Genomic DNA, 23894 nt, shown 5'->3' with positions numbered 1-23894 from the left:
TTATCTCTGCAATGCATAGCATGAGCATGAGATATATTGAATAAATGTAAATTTTTGATATTTTCTAATAATTTAAAACATACTATCAAAATTGGTTTTATATATGGGAAATGCTGATCTTTGATCACCGAATTAAAAAAAATAGTATAAAATATATAGGAGGTGGGCTACGGTGAGTTGCGAAGTAAAACGCGTTTCTACTTCATGCCGTATTTTTATTTTGAAAGTCCAAACGACCGATCCGAACCATTAGATGTTTAATCCATATTGAAATGTGCTTGGAGACCAAATTTTACATTTTTTGGAATTTTTTTACTATTTATTAAGCATTTTTTAAAATTGCTGTTTTGTTGTGAACAGTAAAAAACAGTAAAATTTTCTGGACCATCAGATCAGCGACTTTCAAAATTGCTTAATAAATAGTAAAAAAATTCAAAAAAATGTAAAATTTGGTCTCCAAGCACATTTCAATATGGAGAACAAGATTAACGGTTCGGATCGACGTTTTGAACTTAAAAATCGCAAAATATGAGCGGAAAGTAAAATAGTCGCTTTACTTCGCAACTCACCGTAGCCCATCTCAAATATATAGTATCCAAATCGATTTTAAATATAAAAAGAAAATTTGAATGTACATTCACGGACCACGTACTAATTCAATCTCGAACTCAATTGCTAAGTTATTGCAATGTCAGTTCTTCATACAGAGAAAATATAATTAAGTCATTCTCAAAATCGATCACGATATAAGGATATAAGGCAAATAGAAACAAACAGTTGTTTAGGAAGTTGTAAGACTGATATGTTTCATGGCAATGAAACAGGCTAATGCCTTTTTACAAAAAAATAGAAACAAACAACATGTTTTGACCTATAAGGCAAAGAGAGATTAGAAAGAATTTTCTGAAATGAATTGCTAAAACACTTGTAAATATATTTTTTTTAATTTTTGAAATTGTTGGACGGCAAATAGCGGACAACTTTCAGAAAAAGAGGAAGCTAAAACGATCCAATTGATAATGATGGAAATTAAAAATGAATAGCAACCCGGGATGGAATATTAATCATGCAAAATAAGAACAACAATGAAGTAGTACATCATGGTTGAAATCTTCAATTCTGTTTTAATTATATGTAATGTTTCATAATTATTTTTCGGTTTTATTTTTTTATTTTTTAAACTTTTGTAAACTTGAAGAGACGAATGATTTTTTATTAAATTTGAATAGACACCTCTAATGTTATATCAATGAAATGTGAAGGTTTGACCTCCATATTAATCAAAGGGAAAAAAAAAATTGAAGAGTCGCATCTCATTTATGGCGCATAATCTTGGATTTTTTTTTTTTTCTTATTGCGTATTACAATGCCTGTAGGCAGAATATCTTGGATTATAACAAAGTAATTTACGGCTTAATATTGTTATTGAGCCATTCTGGAAATACCAGTTAATCATTTTCTATTTTTAAATACAATATATTTAAGATGGGTACCACCTTCTGTTTAGTGCATGAAGATCGCCCGGTATCATGCAATTTGACCTCGACATCAATATTTAATTAGAACCAGGTACTGAAAGTATCATGCATCACATGAAAATTTGTCCATATTAGTTGACTTTAGGGAATTTTGATTAAATAAAGTTTATGACAAAGTAACATGCATCACATTAATTTTTTATTTTTAGATTGTGTATTGATGTGTTGACAAGGAATTATTGAGATCTTTCTGGCACCAGCAATCATGCCTTATTGTCCTTATCGAAATAATTCTTGTCAATTAATTGCGTCGAAAATTGATATTTGAGTGAAGTCTACCAAATCAATGTTATCAGAACCGGACCGGACGTCAACCCGGTAAAGCTCCGGTTTAACGGTTTACTGGTCAGACCGATGGTTCAACCGGTTTGACTGGTGATTTTTAAATACTTATATATTTATTTATAAGATATAATTATTATTATTATAAATAATTATGTTTTATGTAATAAAATTTCTAATATACATATTAACAATGTACTATAAAAGTAAATTTATATATTAGAAATAATTATATTTTATTAGAAAATAATATATCTATTGTAGCTCAGATGTAGAACTTATTGTTAGAATTAGTAAAATAATTAAATAAAATATTATGAAATATTTTTTTCATCGAAGAAATTTTATATTTTATACTTCATAAATAAATTGAATAACTAAATAGAAATTCTTTAGTTTTTGTGATCAAGTGAACCCCTAATGATCCATATTAGAATTAATATTTAGTTTATAAAAAAAATAATATTGCAACAAATGTTGAATTATTCTTAAACACATAATTGTTTACAAAAGTATGTTACAAAATATAAATGACTACACAAAGTTAGCCACAGAATAATACACATTAGATTCCACTTTTTTCTCCTAAAAAGTTGTTCCCTTTTCTTCTCAAAAGTTGTTTCTTTCCATTCAAAATTGAAAATAGTCACATGACAACAATGAACAAAAAACCAATATAAAACCGATTTTTTTTACTTTTACTCCGGTTTTTTTATATAAAACCGGCCGGTTTAATTAAATATATCCAGTTCTATTGCATATCTGGTCCAAATAGCGAACCAAACCGTAAACCTGTCCGGTTCCGGTTTATTCCGGTCGAACCGGCCGGTCCGGTCCGGTTTTGATAACAGTGTACCAAATGAAAGAAGTGGTTCCGTCCGATCGTTTGTAAAAATGACAAGTTTTTGAAAGATCGAGATAACATTTATTAGAACAAAGTATATTATTATATTTATTATCTTTTAATGACACATTTGATATGTCAAATTTTTTAGACGCTACAATTTTTGTTTTAGTACATATTTTAATAAAATATATGGAAACTTACTAATAATAATAACATTTTTTTTATACATGTATACTTTTTTCTGTGTAAAACCAATTTATAACTTCAAATTTGCTCAAATTAAAATTATTTGTCAAATTTGCTATAGGTTATGTTTTTTTTATGTATTAATTACAAAATTATTGAGGTGGGCCCACTTAATTTTGCTTTTAAGACAGAAATATCGACATGTCCTCATCCTAATTTTTATCAAGAATGGAAAATAAAAAAAGGAAACATGAAAAAGTACCAACAAATCAAAATAGTGCAGTTCGCTGTTGGGCCCAACAATAATTCATTTCATCTAGCTGTTTTTTCTTATTATTTACATTTGTTTTTGCCAAAAACATTAATATACATTGCACGATTAAAGAGAACATATTAACAAAAATGCACTATTTAATATATACCCTTCAAAAACTACGAAATTTTGTATTTCCCCTTCCAAAATCTATTATAACGTATTTACCCTCCTAAATTATAATAACTCGCATATTTACCCAATACAATTTCAATATTATATCAAATATACCCAATATTTTAATTAATCATGTTTAATATTCTAAAAACTATAATTAATCTCATAAACACGTTTTTGACCTTTGATTTTCCTTGTGAGACCTCCATTTTCTTTATTTCTCCCTGCATTTTGTTCTTTCGCTCCCAAACGGTGATCATAAAATCGCATCACTGCTTCCCAAACAATATTACACTAGTAATAAAGTCATAGCTCACAGCTTTTTGTTCATTCCTTTTTGTACATTTAATTTTTATTTTCTTCACTTTTTCTCTTTTGATCCCATCAGTAATGTACGCTTTGATTCACTGTTGGCACTTCACTGGTATACAAAAATGAATCTTGTACTGGCATTCGAAGAAAATGGAGCATATATGTGAAACTGGTATAAAATGTAGCAACTGTTCTAAGTCTGCCAGAGCAACCCATGTAATCTTCGAGTTGCATGCCTTAGTTAGAAAATGTGATGAATTTCAGCCGTATTTGTTGAGAACTTTGCAAAAATAGAATTGATTCAGTAAATTGTATTTACCATTAAAAGATTACAAATATAGCATGCCACAAAATTGAAAGTTACATGATTGATAAAAAAAGGAAATTGAACTATCCACAGTTACTAGCTGAAAGGCTTAATGGGCAGGGTATTTGCAGCACAACCCAGGAAGGAACTCAAGATATCAGGTCTATTCCGACTAATACGCTGCCATAAGAACTTCAGCCTATATGCTGTCAAATCATGAACCGTTCAAAGCGCTGTTAGATTCCTACTGGATGAGATGAAAAAAATTTCGGAACAGAGATTTTTAATTGGTTCGTTAGGCGCTAAGTGAATTAAAAAAAAAAAAGTCAGGCCAGTCCCGTTCCCTTTTCATATATTACTTTAAAAAGGTTTATTTTTTTTTACCGCTTGACTTTGTACTAAATAATTTTGAAACTTCCAAAAATTTGAGTCAGGACTGGTACCAAAGGACGTGTACTCTCCGAAGTCCAAACTCAAACATGAGCCAATAAAGACGGTGGCGTTCCAGCCAACCAGGTGGTCGTCGGTCAGCCACAAATGCCGAAGAAAATGGAGAAAGAAATTGAATTATAAGAAACATCATTTTTGAAGGGTAAATACGTTTTTGAAGGGTATATGTTAATTTAATGGATACAGCAAGGCAGGTAACATTTCAATTGATCTGGATGGATATATGTAGAGGAGAGGTTTTATTACAATTGAGCTGGTCAGTTCCTTGATACAGATAAGTAGGAAAATAATTAATATACCAACTAATGCACATAAATCTTCTCATTTCAACTAGATTATAGTTGCATATATTCACTAGCGCTGCTACAAAATCATAATTCTTTATTAGGAGTACCCTCAATGAACTTCACTTTAAATTTGTTTCTCATGTCACCACAAGCATTAATTGAAGGAAATTAAAACCATATGGATTAATCTTCCTTTAATCAAACTTCACATAAGTTCCAATAGCATCAACCAATTGACCAGATCTCCCGTGGAAACCAATAATTTTACCATCATGTGCGGGTAGATGAAAAGGAACACCTTCTTCCCGGCCGTATGGCCCGTAAGTTTGAAGATTTGTAACAAATGTGAGAGACTTCACAACATTAAAAACTTTGTAATACCCATAGTGGCCTTTAACGGATGTTATGTATTCGTTCGGATGAAGATTAATCTGCAATGTTGCAACTATAACATTAATTACTAAGCATGACAGTTTAACCACGAACAAAAATAAATTATAAGTTATGCAGAATTTCTTTATCAAATATGAACAAAATATATTGCTTCTTCCAATTGGTCATCTCCTATATAAAAAGCTACTTAGTTTTAGTAAATAGTCTGCCTAATTTTGAATAAACAAATTTGATCAGAAAGTTATTAATTATTTAATTTTACCAGAGGAGGAATTTCAATTCTTGGGACCTTTCATGGTGGAATTTCAATTCTGTCAGTAGTGACGGGAAGAGAGTCTGGGCAACGAGGTTTATAGGTGTGCTTTGGGGCATATTAAAACAGACAAACGAGTTAATTTCAGAGGTAAAAGACTTCCTCCAAGTGTGTTGGCTGCGAAAATTTTGGAAGAGAATTGAGTTGTGGTTGTTGTGCTGTAAACCAGGTTCCAGAGGTGCTTTTTTGCACTGATATTTAGAATAGCTAGATTCATTTTTTCAAACCTGAAGTTGTAATCACATTTTTATTAATATAACTTGGTAGCTTCTACCAAGTGTTTAAAAAAAATAAAAATAAAAGAAACTTGGAAACTAATTTCTCTTAGCATGAAATGCTCTCAGAAAAGGCAGTGCTACAGACAGAATCTGGAATTAATAGGTACGTACAGTCAAGAGCATTTTGCACCACAAACATTGAAATAAAATTTTCATCTCTGAAGGTGTTTAGAATTTCAAAACCAATTGGACTTCAAAATTACTGTTAAAAATGTTTACGTCTGTCAGCACTCCTCGTTCTCCTCCCCATCGGCTTGTCCGCTCCTCGCGACCATTACGAAGGAATGAGAATGAAACCGAAACAACTATGTCTGCATGGCCGACAACCACTTTAACTATGCGAGTTACTCCATTCAGCTCCATGTCTTGGGGACCTCCATGTTGTCCCCCGCGAGGTCCGAGCTTGAGGACGGATCCCTGCATCACAGAACAATGAAAATTAGCCTTTGTGAGATGTTTATCAATATTTTCTTTGTTGATCTTGATATTATGACTTCTATAACAGGCACATGCTGCTTTGGTCAAACGTTTACAAAGCTAGAACCAATCTTCACCAAGTAGCAAAATATTTTAAGGTGATATATGTCAAGTAATGAAGTGCAATTGGGCCCTTGGAAGAGAAAAATTCAATGATTGGTCCCGGAAATTTACCAAAACCAAACAAATACTAAATGGATCTTTAAACTATAATTTGTCAAAAACATAGAATTTTATGTATACCCATATTTACACTTGTAAATTTCAAAAACTCATCAATTTTTCTATTAAAATTCATTTTAAATTTATAAAGTACTCATTTTATCTTTAATTAAAAATAATAAATATGTAGCATATTTAAAAAAAAGTATTCAGTCTTTTAATTCGTACGTTGTGAGAGACCAGATATATGGCAAATTGTTCATTTATCATATTAAATTCAATAGTCGACAAAACTCAAGTCTTCCGATATTATCTGCAGCATATTAAAAAAAAATACAATCCATGCATGTCATCCAAAATTAGTCGGTTTCTCTGTTGTGCTCAATCAAGTGGTGTTCAATGTAGTAGTGGAGTAGAGCTAGAGTGTTATTAAGTTCATCAAAGTTCTTTGTGAATTTAACTCTAAAATATATTGGATTGGCTTCAAATAATAAATTTCAAAAATCTTCAGAGTAATGTGTCTGTATGTGAAAATTTTAAAGTTTCAAATTAATTTAGTATAAAATTAAATAGTCAAAATTGGAAGGTTTATAAATTAATTTCAATGCATTCATTTTTTAGACGCTTTTTGAATACTTAATTTTATACAAAATTAATTTAAAATTTTAAAATTTTCGATTCTAGACACATCACTCGTAAGATAGAAGAATTTGAACAGTTTGGATTCGTCGTTTGCAATCAATCTAACAAATTTTAGAGTTGAGTTCACAAAAGAACTTGACGAACTTAGGAACACCCTAGTAATTGTACTCGTAGTAGTGTACTAGATGTATTTTAACCATGCATGTATATCCGAATATATTTTGATACAAAAAAATCAAGTTATGAACAACTAAAAATTGAATCTATACAGAGTCTTCGGCAGATAAACAAATATAATATAATTTTAAATAGTATTAAAATAAATGAAGCAATTATTGTAATACAGATGGTACATGGTGGAGAAGATGCATTCTCCCGAAGCAGCAAAATATATATTGTTCCTAACTTCCTCGATCGAATACACATGGGTAGGCTCCACATTAACTATTTTTGTATGCCCAGTAGTAAAAGAAAAATAGACTGAGCTGTTTCCGCTGCCCCTTGAAATATACAGTAGTGGGGGAGCTGTTTCCGCTGCCCCTTGAAATATACAGGAGTGGGGGAGCTGTTTCCGCTGCCCCTTGAAATATACAGGAGTGGGGGAGCTGTTTCCGCTGCCCCTTGAAATATACAGGAGTGGGGAAGCTGTTTCCGCTGCCCCTTTAAAAATATACAGGAGTGGGGGCGTTCCTATGGGATTTGGATCATGTTTTGTCTGACACTGGTTGCAGCCGTCCGATCTGCTTTGACACTCGCTTGATCACATTAATGTTTTTTTTTTTTTTTTTTCCGCTTGAATGTTAATACAGATTTAACGGCTAAGATCGGATATGAGACCGACCTTAGTCCAAAGCCCATCGGCGCGCATATTATGGGTTACCACTGACTTTATAACAAACGTGCGAGCACGTTAGATAAAATATATGCTTTGCATTAGGTATTTCAGTTTCATGAAATATTTATGCAGCCAATATATTGTGATAACCTATCATGTCTCAAAGAGAAAACAAAAGCAAACATAATATTTAAGTTCCTTTTATTTTCCTTATTCTCCTGTTCCACCAAATTAACCAGGCCATATTGTGAAATTATTGGTGCCTGAAACGATCCGGCCCGATGCAGATTCAAGTCTGAACGGATCCTATTTCTGCTAGTGGAACTCATTCGAATTGTGTTAATCCGATCCGAAATTTAGAATAATATAAAATTCAAGATTATCGAAAGCATGACGTTCCGATATCCAAGTGAACTTAGAACCTAAATGATATTGTAATCAGTAATGACTAAAAACTTGATTAGAGATCTTAAAATAACTCAAATTCCAAACAAAAGAGTAACTATATATTACCCTTCTTTATTAATTCGTTCCCGCATCTCAATTCTCAGTTTCAAACTCATCAGTTCCTTTTATCAATTTTTAGAGGTCGGTTTTTTTTCTCCATTCATATTGTTCATATTTCTGATAATTTGTGAGAAATTTTATGAATAAAAAATCACGAGCGTCTTTCACGTTATTTTCTCTTTCAAATGAGATTCATAATGAAGTACTTTCGGGTTCTTCATCACGCAAGTATTTATACATATTCATGCAAGTATGAATAGTATGAAATATTTAATATTAAAATATGGAATTTGTCAAGTACAAATATTTGACACATGAATTATGCACACTTGCATATTGAAGTATAAATACTTGTCATATTTGATATTAATACTTTCAGACGTCATCCAGTGCCATATAAAAAAAATTAAAATTTGATAGATTTTGTTACGTACAAACATTTGACACATAAAGCATGCACACTTGCATATTGAGGTATAAATACGCGCAATATTTGATATTAATATTTTTAGACGTCATTCAGTGTCATGTGGAAAAAATTAAAATTTGATATAATATGTTATGTAGAAACACTTGGGATATGAATTGTTCACACTTGCATGGTAGGTAAAAATACTTACAATATTTGATTAATACTTTCAGACGCCATCCAGTTTCATATGTAAAATATACTTGCACAACAAGTTATAAATACTTGCATTACCATGAATAAGTACTTGCACAACGAAGAACCCGAAAGTACTTCAACATTGATCTCATTTGAAAGAGAAAATCGATTAAAAGATGTTCGTGGTTTTAGATAAGCAAAATTCATCACAAATTGTCAGAAATATAGACATAGTTGAATGGAAAAAAAAAATCGCCTCTAAGAACGTGTATGGTCCCTTGGTACAGTTTTGAGTGATCCCCTGAATAGTTATGGTGAGGGAATATTAGAAGAATTTGGTTGATGGGAACAATTATCAGCTTCCTATTAACACTCTCTTCTTTGTCAAATCCTACTTGCCCCACCCACTCCTAAGGACCTGTTTGATGACATGCAGCAGTTCCCATAGGTTTCGTTGGGCAAAATAAGTTTTTGGTATCTTTACCTATGAACCGTTCGGAAGCTTGGTCATAAAACTCATTTTCAAAACCTCAAAGGTTTTTTTCCTTTCTACTTTGTTGTTTTTTGCACAGTGATAAGGTTCGCATTTTATTCGCGTTTAATTCGCGAATAATTTGTTTTTTCAGTGTTTCCGAACTGAACAGCGTATTATACATTGACCGAAACCTTTGACCGTATAAAACGCGAATAAAACACGACTTTTACGAATTATTCGCATTATTTTTAAGTAAAAATTCGTCGGATTTCACGTGAGAACAAATGTGAGGGCCTGAGGGGAGAGAAATATCAAATCAAACTAAACCATGTGCGCCATGCCCACGTGATTCCTCTCTCAAAAAGCTTGCCCACTTCAACAAAAAAGCAAAAAAAGTGAAGCATGTGTCGTCAGAGAATTTGAATGGATTTTGAGATCTTTTGTGCTTAGGAATTATATAAATTGTGTATGGCAACTTAAATTTGGCTGGGTTTTTTTTTTTTTTGGTACCGAATTATACCCGAATTATACCCGAATCATGAATTTTTGACCCCGCTGAACCGAACCCGAATTTTTCGTTTGTCACTATGGTTGTTTGTGGGAAAAAATAAAATCTACTCCAAGCTCTTTTTTTTTTCTCAGATGCTGGAGCTTACAGCGTTTCATTTTTTTCTCTTAATATTATCTTTAATTGCAATAACAAATGGTTTTACATTTTTTTTCTTCAAAGTGGAGCTGATCATATAAACTATTGTTTTTATTTTATTTTTTCAAATTTTTGTTTAATCACCACCACTAATCATTAAATATACCTATATAAAATTATTAGGACTACTAAATTTTATTAAACAAGCACAATTATACAAACACAATTTAATAATATAACTTTGTAGTGTGTAGTCAATTCACTGATTTTTTTTTTTTTTTGAGAATCTGATATATACAATTATACTGATCATAATCAGTGTTTATTATCAATACACTTTATATAGTTTAATTTTAGAATTACATCTTCTATATACAGAAAAAAAAATCAACATTCTAACAAATTTCCTATACATTTTTCAAATAGCTTTATTTTAAAATTTTCAATTAGTTAAATACTTTTGGTTTCGATATATTAAAATTTTTATTCCCACGAAATTCTCGTGTTGCGAACAGACCCAATGCAAAATGCAAAATACAAAATATATCTCAACCACAAAATACATCCAATTTTGAAGGAATTCCGATCCAATGCAATACAAATTAAATCTCCCTCCTTATCTTCTCCAGTACTCTTTTGTCACAAAAGTCAAAAACTTCCCTCCGCTTAGTGATTCTCAACAACCCAACTCGAGTCAAATCTTCCTGTCAAAAACTCAAAAACTCTCCACCAACTCAAAAACCAAAAAATTAAGCAATGTATTGCTCAACCTGTAGCGGAGACGACAAATAAACTCCAAATGTTTTGGGACCCAACAATTCTAGATCCGGTAAGCAATAATTTGCTTAATTTTTATTTTTAGTTGTGTTTTCTTTATGACCTGATGGATCTAAAATCGAATTTTTATCAGATCTCTGTCTGGGCTATCTCCTCTTCGACATAAACAAAGAATTCTTTTCAGGTTTGTCGATTCTGATCAATTCAACTCGATTGTTGTTTCATCTTAAAATTGGATGTTTGTAGATTTCAGCATCTAAGCTTGCTTCAGAAAAAATTTGGGGTTAAAGATTTAGTCTTAGTTCCTGAAATCTCATTTAAATTGTATAAGCAATTTAATATCTAGCTGCCCAACAACACAGTTGATCAGTAAAATTAAGGCTCAAAAGTTTGTATAGAAATTGTGAAGGGGCAAACCGCAGCAATGCTAGAGTAGCTTTCGTGCTACTGTACTTGGCCGATTCAAGTTGGAATTGGATGGTGCCAATTAAGACGGTAAATTTTGTGGGTGTCCATTAAACTTTGCTCTTTGTAACGAATCAAATTGGTCACTCAACTTTAATTTGTTCCTCACTAGTCACTAAACTTTGTATTTGTTCAAATTAAGTCACCCAGTTCTATTTTCCATCCAAATAACTATAACATGAATTCCAGCTCATCATATTTGATAACTTGTGTACATTTTTTTGGGTCATGAACTATTTCTTCTCCATCAACCCTTCTTTCTTTCCCAGCGTCTCTTCATTTCTTCACTTTCATTCTTTTTTTTTTTCTTTCATTCCCTCTTCATTTTCCTGTTCCTCCTAAAACCAAGGCGGCTCTCCCATAGAAAGCATCGAACTGTGGTGCCATGAAGTGTGGCACGACTCTCATTGGAGAGGAGAGGCATATAGCTAATTTTTTACCGATCATGGTTAAAGAATTCTTGTAAAAATGAAATATTTGGAAAAATCGTACTGTGGAAATTTTGTTTTCAAACTCTCAAATCATGGTTTGGAAAATATAACTTCTGAGAAAATCAAATTCCGTCTTGTCTGAAATCCCACAAAGTTTCACATTTTTTTTTTCAAATAAACAATACAATCCAATGAGATTTCATACATCCGGTTATTTTCTATTAGAACTTTTGTGCTTTTAAGCTCAATCGTGGAATTAGAAATTTAAGTTAGATTCGCAGAAGAGAAGATACCTCATGCAGCAAAAACAATAATCAAAATAGAATAAGAAATAGTTCATGTCCCAAAAAAATGTACACAAGTTATCAAATATGATGAGTTGGAATCCATGTCATACTCCGTTAGTTATTTGGATGGAAAATGTGACCGAGTGATTTGATTGGAACAAATACAAAGTTTAGTGACTAGTGAGGGACAAATTAAACTTGAGTGACCAATTCGTTACAAAGAGCAAAATTTAGTGACCTTCCAAGAAATTTATCCTATTATATTTGGTAAAAAAATAAAAAAGTAAACGGCACATCTTGGTCCATTATTAATTAGGAACAATAACGAATATTCTCTTAAGATTCCATACTATTTTTTTTATTGAAAAAAATATATATAATTTTCAAACAAAGTATGATTTCAAATTTATTCATAATATATTCTTATAGAATAAGAATTTAAACTTCTAATAATTCTTTTCTTCCTTCTTCCTTGAATATGCACCATGACTAGTATAATAAAGTATATCGCATATTCAATTGGACAATTTTATGAAATGCCTCATTTTTTAAAATATTAGGATGAAATTTTCTTCTTTAAATTTTTTGGACAACTGATCCTTGTATTTTCGTATTTTCCCTCTGAATCATTTTCCCCTTCTTTTCTTCTACAATTTTAATTATGCGTTCATAATTAGACTTCTGAATTTTTATAATAACTTAATTTTTTAGTAGATAGCTACTCCATTTTTTATTCAAAAAATCTAATTAACATATTTCAAAATTTTCATATCCTGCATTTTAATTTAATTTGTGTCAAAAATCAAATTATATAAACTATGATCTTACAATTTTACATTCAAGTTATAGTACTACAATATTTCAAATTGGAAGTAATTAATTAATTTCAATTATTTAATCAAAATGTCAAATCTAATATCATTTATTTAAAAGTTGAAATTTCTCGTATGGTCTAATAATTATTTTTATAATCCAATTTTTTGACATATTTAGTTGATATTACCATAAAGAAAAAAAAATATGTTTGCTTTGTTATAAGTTTACACAAATAATATTTACTTTAATATTTCTATTGTAAATATGTATAAGTTAAAGGTCAAACAATAAACTAAAAGATCAAATGGACAAATTATAAAAACTTGAAAATTTATAATTTGAACATATCATTTAGTACTATTTAATTTTAGGATTATGTATTAACTTTAGATGTTAATTTGGATAAAGTTAAATTGAAAAAAAAGAGAGTTAAAATTATGAAATACGAAAAGAGAGCAAAGGAATGAATAATTATAATATTTGCAAAAAAAGTTATTATCAAATTCATATTACAAATGTAGAAGAGAAAAGAAGAAGAAAATAGAGGGACGGAAAAATATGAACCACAAGTCCAGAAGTTCATTTTGTCAAGGAAAAAAAAAGAGGAAGATATTTTATTTTAAACTTTTAAAAGAAAGGATATTTTATAAATGAAAGAAGAAGATCTTCTCAATTCTAAAGATATATTCTCCGAGTTTTTAATATTCTAACTAGCGAGACAATTTTTAGTCAAACTAGGTTATGTTTTGGGAGAAACTTTTATAAACTTCTTCCCTCTCTTTTTCTTACGGCTTGTAAAAATGCAACTAGGGTTTTGTGTATGTGCATATCTTACCATAATAAAAAAATGAACCAAAATATCCTCGTTTTGGGAGAATTCCATCAATATCCAGACTACATAGACAATTTATGGGCCCATTTACTGAGGACCGCACAGCCAATCCACGGCTCCAGACTGAGGTCTGCTGCAGATTCAATCTGCGGCCCAGATTTGTAATTTCCTTTTTCTTTTTTACTTGAGATATGAGTCCTGTTCATTTATCAGCAGCAACTATTGAAAGTTTTATCAGTAGCAACTATTCAAAAAGTTTTATTTCTTTTTACTTGGAAACTGTGCCGAACGATTTTGCTTTGACTTAAGATATGAGTCCTGTTCATTAATCAGTATGAAGTATTCAAAAAGTCCTATTTCTATTTTACTTGAAAATTGTGCCTAAAGAATCAAATACGAGTCAAATTTGAGCTATGAAATTGGTGTTGTCATAGATATCTCAAATTTTGAACTTTGTATTAATTAACAATATTTTTGTAAACAAAAGAAAAATCTGTGGGGCTGCAGATTGAATCTACGGACTTCAGTCTAAGGCCGCAGATCGGCTGTGCGGTTCCTAGTAAATAGGGCTGCGGATTGGCTCTGCGGGTAATTTTTAAATTCTGGCTAAATGAGAGTGTTTTGGTTTTTTTTTTATTATTATGGTAAGAATAAAAATTTCGGGCATATCAGTGTGTATGGATTCCATCTGTCACCTTCTTTTAATGCCATAAGGTTGTTTTCTAGAAACAACTTTTTTTTAAAATAGCAACGGTTTTCCATAAACAGCAGAGTAGATTTCCAAAATAGCATGATTTATATCTAATTCTCACATCTTTGTATGGATGAAATTAGTGATGTTGACCGTTTAAAATATTCAAACATGTTGTAGTGTGTGACCCATATGTCCACACAATGTTGAAAGTGGGCTGAAACTCCTTTCGGTCCACAAGTCATAAGCATCTCTATGATCAGAACATTAAGACTATCTAAATAATGTTAATTGAATATTCAACGAGTACCTAATTCACAACAATCTCATGTTGATTATTTTACCACTTGATATCACAGTTGAACTCAAGGTAGAAAATGAGTAATCATGGCCAAGATCAATGTTTGATTCTCATACCAAAGTTAAACTGACAATCAAATGAGCTATCCATAATGCCAGTTGCACGGATAACCCATGCATATGATATCGATGTAGTTGAGCTCAATGCTAATGATCACTCTTATTTGCATGAAGCTCATGCAATTTATCAACTTTATGGGTACACAAGTCTCTTTTATATGGGCAAGGAGTCCATAAAAATGACTCCACATATAATAAATTTAGTACCCAGACAAATATACCTTTGCAAATATATCCTTTCTGAAGGTCACAGAAATATCATACTTATGTTTTATGAGGAAAAAAAAAAAATTCTATCTTGACTAACATTTTCCACATGATTAATAGCATTACCAAGGGTTATCTTTGTTGTTACCTGATGAGAGTTAGCGTTTCATAGAATCAAAGCATATAGCTAGCACTCGTGGAGGAAACTATTGTGAACTGTGGTCAAATGACTAAATATAGCTGTTGTACAAAACTAACTGAGAACACATATATAACAACGAACATGCCAATCCATGCGATCCTTAGTGTCCCAATTAATAACAAAAGGTCATCAAGGACCATTTAGAATTAATCATATCCAATTATAGTGTTTCACAACCAATTCATGCAATTGATGATCCGTATATTTTATTCAACAGACAAAATAAAATAGTATTAGTCAAGTTAATTACATACAGCATATATAAACATAAGACATTTGTATCCATAATTACCCTCTATGGCATATCATAGACAAAAGTTTGGGTTATACTTAGCGTTAAACTGATTCCAAATTATGCTTCAGTGTCTACAAATTATGCTTCAGTGCCAACTAAAATCACATCCTATTTGAAGTCAGACGACAGCACCAGTGTTTCTATATATATTTTGTAGCTCTATTTATCATTTAACCACCTCTATCATAAGTTTTTGATCTTACTACAATCACGATTCTCAGTAGCTTGCTATATTATGCCAACAATGCTCTATCCCATATATTGGATAGGTATATTATATGTTTATAATCACTATCTTCATGATTTTTTCTTATCGTCATATTTTCAATCTTAGAGCTGTGAGTACTCGAAAGGACAAGCTGTCATGACTGCAATAGTTGAGGCATCTATTTTAAAGATTGTGTGTGAAAAGATCAGTTCACCAATACTGTCTGAATTTGGTCTATTGTGGGGTCTTACCAAAGATCTCAGTGCACTCGAGAGTAAAATCAAAATAATCAAAGATGTGCTACAAGACGCTAATGAGCATGGTCTTACCGATATGCCAGTTTATAATTGGCTTAGAGAGCTCAAAGATGTTGTCTATGATGCAGATGACCTTTTGGACCAATTCCGGATGGAAGCAGAGTTTGCAAGGAGTAACATACATGGTGCCACAAAGAGAACTTTTGGTAGAGCTCTCTTCAAAGTAAACCTGGTTAAGAGATTAAAGATGGTCCACAAGATCAGTCAACTTAATGGGAGACTTGAGGCCATTGCAGATAAGAAAAAATTTATTGTAGAGAAAAGAGGTGGTCAAGAGCGGATTATGGGCCTTAAGAACAAAGTAACATGGTCTAGGGTTGAGGAAAAAGAAGTCTTTGGAAGGGATTCTGAAGAAAATGCAATTATACACGAGTTAATTCGAACTGATTGCCAAGAGAGCATTGCCATCATTTCAATTATCGGGTTAGGTGGAATAGGAAAGACCACACTGGCTCAGGTTGTGTATAATGATAAAACTGAGGTGATGAACCATTTTAAATTGAGAATGTGGGTACATGTATCAGAAAATTCTAATGTTGAAGCTGTTATGAGAACTATGATTCAATCTGCCACAGGTCAAATATATGATGGGAGCCTGGATTTCCTTGGTGAGAAGTTGGCAAATGCAATAAAAGGAATAAGATTTTTACTTGTTCTGGATGATGTTTGGGACCATAAAATGTGGGATAGATTAAGATTGGTCCTAGTGGAAGGAACAAAAGAGAGTAGGATCATTGTAACAACTCGAATGGAAAGAGTAGCTCAACAAATGAAATCAACAATTCTATTTAAGTTGGAAGGTTTACCACAACATGTATGCATGAACATGTTCGCACAAAGGGTGTTTAAGGGCCCAATAAGTAACATTAACACCCGAATCATTGAAATCGCAGAGGAGATGGTTTCCAAATGCGGAGGCAATCCACTGGCTGTAAATCATTTAGGAAACATCATGGAAGAAAAAAAAGAGGTAGATGCCTGGCTAGCTGTAAGAAATAGTGACATATGGAAGCTGCCTGGGAATGCTGACAATGTAGTTATTGAAACTCTTAAACTAAGCTATATGCAGTTACCTCCAGCTTTAAAAGAGTGCTTTACATATTGTTCAATACTGCCTAAAGGTGGCAAGATCACCAAGGATGAGCTGATTGGTCAGTGGATTGCTCATGGAATGATACCTATGATGGATGGAGATGCCAGCATGGAGGACATTGGAAACGGGTATTTTAATGACCTACTTCAAATGTCGTTTCTTCAGGACCCAATTAAAGATGAGAATACAGAAGTGGTGACATGCAGAATGCATGACCTAGTTCACGACCTAGCTCAATCCAATGCTGGTGATGAGCTTTATATCACAAAATATGCCAACGCAATACCAACTAATGACCTCCATAAAACTTGCCGATATCTGTGCCTGGTAGAATGCAAACAAGAGGTGCACATGAGCATCATGAAAAGGACACGCGGTCTTCATATTTATAAGGGTGATTTTATTATTGATAATGGAATTTCAAAAACGAGATGTTATTTCGTAAAAGAGAAGAAAGTTAAATGTTTACGGACACTTGTTCTAGATCCAACAAGTTCCATTCCATTTCCAATGTCAATAATGAAGCTAAAAATGTTGAGATACCTTTGGATTTCAAAGCTTAAATGCCAAGAGCTTCCAGAAGCAATTTGTAGCCTTTGGAGTTTGCAGTCTTTACATGTGAAAGATTGTGATGAACTTCAAGGTTTGCCCAATAATGTTGGTAAACTTTGCAACTTGAGAACACTAGATCTTTCGTGGTGTGGATCGCTTGAAACTTTACCGGTCTCTATTGGTAGTTGTCAGAGCCTTCAAAGCTTGATCCTGAGAGGATGTAGAATCATTACAAGTGTTCCCACCTCTCTCTGTCAACTTGAAAATCTCCGAGTTTTAAATCTATCCTGTTGCAATGGGCTTGAAAACTTTCCAGCAGATGTTTTTGAAAAGCTGAAGGATTTACGAAACCTTAATTTATATTATTGTCGAAGTATTACAGAACTACCAAGCTCGATTGGAAACCTTCAAAATTTACAAACCCTTAACCTATTGGAATGCAGCAAAATTCAACAACTACCTAGTTCACTTGGTACCCTCCAATACATTGAGAGCATTAACCTTTCGACATGCAATATTCAAGAGCTGCCTGATTCTGTTGGTAATCTTCTGAATCTTCGCATCCTTAATCTATCATACTGTAAAGCTTTAATTTCATTACCCAAATCCATATCCAATCTTCAACGATTATGTTCTCTATTTCTACGAGGAACAAGACTCTCAACACTTCCACCACAAATTAGTAAACTTGTAAACTTGGAGTGTCTCGACATCGAGCAATGTAGTCGTTTGAGGGAGTTGCCACAAGGATTGGTGAAAATGCCTAAGCTCATATACCTCAAGAACAAAGGATGTTGGTCATTACGTAATACCCCGCAAGGGATAGGGGGGTTGAGAAATCTCCAGCAGCTGCACATGTTTGTTCTGGATAGAGACGACAAATATGCTTCACTTTCAGAGCTTGAAAATCTGGACCTTTTAAGTGATGAGCTAAGTATCAGAAATATAAGAGCATTGAAAAGTCTCTCAGAGGCCAAAAACGCTCAATTAGAGAGAAAGCAGAATCTTGAAACGCTCATCCTTCACTGGGGAGGGAAAGGCATGAACAACAAATTGAGTTTGGAGGTACTAAATTGTCTTCGGCCCAACAAAAATATTAAAAGGTTGATAATATGGGACTACCCCTCAACTATATATCCAAAGTGGATGAGGGAAATGGAGAATAATACTTCACCATTTCCAAACTTGACATTCATGGAACTTAGAAGAGTAAAATGCACTACCCTGCCCCGTGTTGATTTCCCTCACCTGAAGGAAATTTGCATAAATACTATGGAGGAACTTGTCTCTATTGAAGGCCAACAATTTCCATCGCTCACTGGGTTGACTCTATATAATATGCCTAAACTTTCTTTTTGGTTGACAATAGTAGCAGAAAATCCAAAAAGCAGCCACCCAAAGCCAGCATACCCCCAGTTGTTCCGTCTTTCAATTTGGAATTGCCAAAATCTGGAAATCTACCCATTTGTACCCCCATCTGTTGAACAATTAGAACTAGATTCTAGCAACGAGGCACTGCTGAGGGGTCCCAAATTTTCAGATCCAACATCATCAACAACACAGTCAACACTTACTTATTATACTAAGAAGCTAAGCATCGCTAATATTACATCATTATCGGGGTGGAAGTTGTTGCATCATCTCGACTTGCTTTATGAACTCAGTATCCAGAACTGCAGCAATCTGGAACAGTTACCTGATAGCTTAACATACCTCTCCTCTCTTCGTGAACTGAAGGTAGATAATTGTGAAAATCTCAGTGAGTTACCAGAGTGGCTAGGGCAATTCAAATCTCTTCAGAGATTGACAATTGGTAAATGCCCTGGCCTCAAATCCCTTCCCGAATCCATCTCATGCCTCACTACATTGGAGTGGCTTGTAATTGATGATTGCGATGTACTAGGCGGACGCTGTAAAAGAGATGATGGTGAAGACTGGCATCTCATCTCACATGTCCCTCGTGTGTTTATTTATTAGAATTTGAGGTCTACAAATTTGCATTAATGAAACAATCCATAACTCAAGGCATGGCAAGTTGGCAACAGAGTATCTCTACAATATTTGTTAATTAATATAATCGTTTACAACCCTTCGTCAGACGGACAGTTTTTATAGGAGTGGGATGTAAACGGGTGAAGGGTAGAACCCGATAACCCGTTTCTAGAATTAATTTGCTCTCCTTGGTGGGTAGAGAAAACAAGCGACGATTGATTGGGGTAAATATTTTAACAGAGCTATTTTAACTTCGAACAGTGCAAAAACCTTCTGCAGCGCTGCTTCTCTCTCTCTCAAACAGCAACGGTGAGAATTAAAAAAAAAAACAAATTGGGCTTGCTGACTTTTGTACCTTCCTTTTTTGTACTATCCTGGTGTGAAATATATAATTTCTCTGTAGATTAATTTTCATTTTCATTTGTTTCTGCAGCTTAAGATGGCCATGAATGGATTTCAGAAAGAGGTAACTTCACCATATTTCTTTTTCAAGTGATTTGCATGCTTGCTGTGTATATTAAATTACCTTTTTTTCTTTTTATAACCAGTATACAAGGATATATTTGTAATTTAGAGCTGTTTTTACCAGAAAGTATCCAATTTTACCATTACTGCTAAATGTATTAGGACACTTTACCATATTTATTTTTGAAGTGATTTGGATGCTTGTTGTGTATACATTATCTTTTTTTTTACCAGTATACAAGGGTATATTTTTAATTTAGCTTTTTTTTTACCCAAAAGATCCAAATTACATCAAATTTAATAATAAATTATTACAGGAACTCCCCAAAAAGGTGTCCTCGTTTCCTAACTGGCAAGCTTCTCTCACTACAAACTAGAGGTATTGCTGTATAACATGGACCCTAGCAATTTCGATCAACCTTCCAATCAGCTTTAACAAAATTTGATGTGAAAACCAATCTAGGTAGCTAATCTGAGTTTCGATGTATATTCTGTATGGTTTATGAGGTCAGAAGTTATATTTATGGAGTGTTCTATTATCATTTTACGATCCAATGCAAGTAAAACCATGTTTTTTTTATCTTGTTAATTAACGGATAGAACTTACAAATTACTCCGTTAATCTTCGTGCGGAAGCGGATGTTGCGAGTGCAGCAGTATCACTGGTTCTGCAAGAAATCACAAACCGAAGCCGGTCGGAAGCCTTGCGTTTTGCACGACCTAAAACCTTCTTGTATTAACAGAATGTTTTTCTCTTTTTCTTGATAGTCTCTATTTTCGGATTTTATTATCAGAGTAAAAGAGAGAAAATGATATGCATGGTTTATATAAAACCAATGCACCTCTTCTTAATGGGTTGGCATCTATTCATAACGGATCGGATTTTGAATTTGGGTTTCCCATAACGGGCGTACCATTTAATAAATCCAACATCTCCCACTCGCACAAAATGGGATACCCGCTATAAACTAAGAGAACGTAATCTCTAATCTCTGTTAAAATTCATACAAGAAAATAGGCCGTGACCAACATATTTTAATTTGAGAGTCTATGTTGTTATCCAACTGTTAGGTATGTATAACAACATCTAAGTAGAGTAAATATGTAGTACCCCAGATCATCAAGTTACATTTTTTAAGTATTACAGGATATATTTTATTTATTGATACAATCATACTTATATATTCACAATTATGTTACATAAACATAATTGGTGCACCAGTGAATATAACTTAATATAACACTCAAATGATATTTTTCTTTTATCTAGAATCTATTCATTCCAAATCAATTGCTATTCAGATATATTCCATTAGATCGCATCATACATGATCATTGGCAACATTCCAAAATAACTAATTGAAAAGAAACTTCAAGTATTTAGTAAAAAATAGAAGAGTACTATGAGATCCTTTTGATCTCACGGGTCTCACACAACAAAGAAGAAGATATCAATTGTTGGACTGGGGACCCGGTCTTCTATGCTTCTGGTGACTGCGGCTTCTGGAGACTGCACTATAGAGGCAGTCTGCGAGTCAGGAAGAATTTGTCTTGTTGAGGCATTGTTCGGATTTTCCGTGGCATGCCCCGCCCTCGCCATTGACGCCGTTGATGTATCTCCGGCCAGAATTGACCTAACTACCTCCGTCAAGGATGCCAGATCTCTGCCCTGACAGATTTCCACTAGGGTCCTTCTACTGATAGGTATCATGTCATCTCGGAAGCCTCCCTCCTCCTCCTCCGATGAGTCCGGAGAGGAGTAAGGCTGTTCCGGACGATCATATTTCTTAGGCATCTGAGGAAGGTCCTTAGGGCCATAGATGGTGCCGGTGGATATCTTGAGCACATTGACAGAGAGTAGGTGTTCCAATCCTCCCACTCTCAGCCCGACATGTTGTGGTATACACTGGAGGTAGTCTGTGGCGATGACCACCAGGTATTGTTTGAGGTCTGTTGGGTCCGGCGGGTCGATCGAGCCTAGGTAAGTGCCCATGCCTGCAACTGCCTGCATGACATAGTCTTCCCTCCAGATATAAGGTGGGAGGTCTTCCAGTGCAATTAGGACCTTGAAGGAAGGAATGATAATGGCTGCCTCGTCTAGCTCAGTCCACTATTAATTGGAAATGGAAACCAAGATCTCAAATCTCCACCGGGGTTGCCTGTATGAATGTCTCAGGGGACAGTCCTTGGGGGAGAGTTATGAGGTATTTACCCCTGTTAGAAACTAGTTTCACCGGGGTTGCCTGTATGAATGTCTCACCGGGGTTTTATCACCAGTGACAGTATCCGGTATTTTTTGCTGATTTTAACTAGTTTCAAACCGGGAATTTTTTTGCCGGAAAGTTAGTTAGAAACTGGGAAAAAAAATACTGGTTTGGGTATGAAATTTTATTGCATGGAATTGAATTTTCTCCAACTATGTTATTTTTTTCTGGTACTAATTCAAATAGAATATTGATTTTGTTGCTTTCATTTTTTTTTTTCTCGGTGATGGAGAAAATTCAAAAGATTCACCATATTATACCTTTTTTCTACAAAAATTCAGGAAAAAATAAATAAAATAAAAAAAATTTGGCGTGTAGTAGGTTAGATTTGCATAAATTGGATATAAATCATGCTTCTGGCTAGAGTTTGTATACGTAGTAAGTAACAGGATCATTTTGTTATCCATTTTATCAAAATTATTATCATTTTTTTTGTTTCTTATTCGGCAAAATTGCAACAATTAGTATAGCTCATTAAATAGCTTCAAGTTTTGCACGTACTCGTGGGGTCTGCCTTTTAGTGATAACATATTTTATTATAAATGGAAAATAATGCAAAAAGAAAGAATAGTTAAATGACAATAATTTTATTCAATTGAAGTTGCTGGTCTAACTGAATAAAAATAAATTATTTAAATAAGAAACATGGAAATATATATACAAATCAAAATTTTGAATTTGAATGTTTGCTTTTGAGATTATATCTACAAAATAAAAATTGGTTCCTAACAACAGTCATATTATCACTATTTGTTTGTAAGAGATTGGCTATAAGATTGGTAGCCAACTATATTTATGCACCACAATGTCTTTGATAATTTTGAAATCACTATTCAAAAAACATTCACACCACTGAGAATTTTTTATTGAAACTTCATTTTCTGAATTATACATCTCGATTGAGTTGCAATTTTAAATAAATTAATAAAAGTCAAAGAAAATATCGGGAAAGAAAAGCGAAAAATATAGGAATATGTTAACTAATTATGGTAATGTAGAGATTACCATGGTGATAATTATCCTAAATGAAATGAGAAAACATCAATCAAGGAAAAATAAAGGTCAAATTGGTTATTTGGACCTAAGTCCAACTGACCTATTATGAAATTATATTTTTATAATCTACACAGTCCGGTCCATCTAGACCAAATCCAGGTTGGCCCATACTAGACCCAAATCAACTGAGACTATTGGATTTGGAAGTGTCAAACCTGGGTTGACCCATATTAGACTGAATTTCACTTCGGCCACCATATTCAATTAAACCCGGTTCGACACTGCTTGGATCGAAAAATCGGTTTGACCAGGTATAGAACCAAACCCATTCTGGACTTGTGAGTAATCAAATCCAAACCCGTTTACATCTTATTGATTAAAGGCTGATTGGGCACTAGTACTACCAAATGAAAGTTCTGGTATTTGTGGCCCAAATTCATGGTTACTTTTTGAGAGAAAAGTTAACTTGTTCGGCCCAAGGCCTTGATTAGAGCTATTATCGTTCCAATTCTATCCTTGAACAACACCTAAACCAGGTTGCCTTTGTGCCGTAGTAAAATTTGGTGGCGAATGAGATGGAATGAAATTTAGATTGCTTTTGAGGTGGGTT

General features: G+C 33.3%; 4 protein-coding genes across 4 annotated transcripts in view; 1 reads left to right on the top strand and 3 right to left on the bottom strand.

Moving 5' to 3' along the window:
* LOC144553971 (disease resistance protein RPP13-like) overlaps positions 1-23894 on the bottom strand; it is an 88851-nt gene that overhangs the window by 12620 nt on the left and 52337 nt on the right. The gene's annotated exons all lie outside the window — the stretch shown is intronic.
* The window catches only part of LOC144554405 (putative disease resistance RPP13-like protein 3), a 53205-nt gene that overhangs the window by 11470 nt on the left and 17841 nt on the right, over positions 1-23894 (bottom strand). The window lies entirely within an intron of this gene.
* Positions 4834-5986, bottom strand: LOC144554407 (jacalin-related lectin Calsepa-like). Its single transcript, XM_078302729.1, has 2 exons — positions 5843-5986; positions 4834-5070 (listed from the first exon to the last, which is right to left on the bottom strand). Exons 1-2 carry the CDS (start codon positions 5984-5986, stop codon positions 4834-4836), a joined length of 381 nt encoding a protein of 126 aa, XP_078158855.1.
* Positions 15843-19571, top strand: LOC144554406 (uncharacterized). The gene has a single exon (XM_078302728.1). The coding sequence runs from the start codon at positions 15939-15941 to the stop codon at positions 19542-19544; it is 3606 nt and encodes a 1201-aa protein (XP_078158854.1). The 5' UTR covers positions 15843-15938; the 3' UTR covers positions 19545-19571.

Source organism: Carex rostrata, chromosome 5, assembly GCF_964058835.1.
Source record: "Carex rostrata chromosome 5, lpCarRost1.2, whole genome shotgun sequence".
Lineage (NCBI taxonomy): Eukaryota > Viridiplantae > Streptophyta > Magnoliopsida > Poales > Cyperaceae > Carex > Carex rostrata.
Note: the sequence above shows the minus strand (reverse complement) of the source record. Positions and strands in the feature narration are given on the sequence as shown.

What these genes read in the sequence shown, in the direction of transcription:
- LOC144554407 (XM_078302729.1), bottom strand. Translation starts at nt 5,986, where the DNA reads ATGGAGCTGAATGGAGTAACTCGCATAGTTAAAGTGGTTGTCGGCCAT. An exon ending in AACGAGGAGTGCTGACAGAC is followed by an intron (nt 5,071 to 5,842) that starts GTAAACATTTTT and finishes GCAACATTGCAG; the next exon opens with ATTAATCTTCATCCGAACGA.
- LOC144554406 (XM_078302728.1), top strand. Translation starts at nt 15,939, where the DNA reads ATGCCAGTTTATAATTGGCTTAGAGAGCTCAAAGATGTTGTCTATGAT.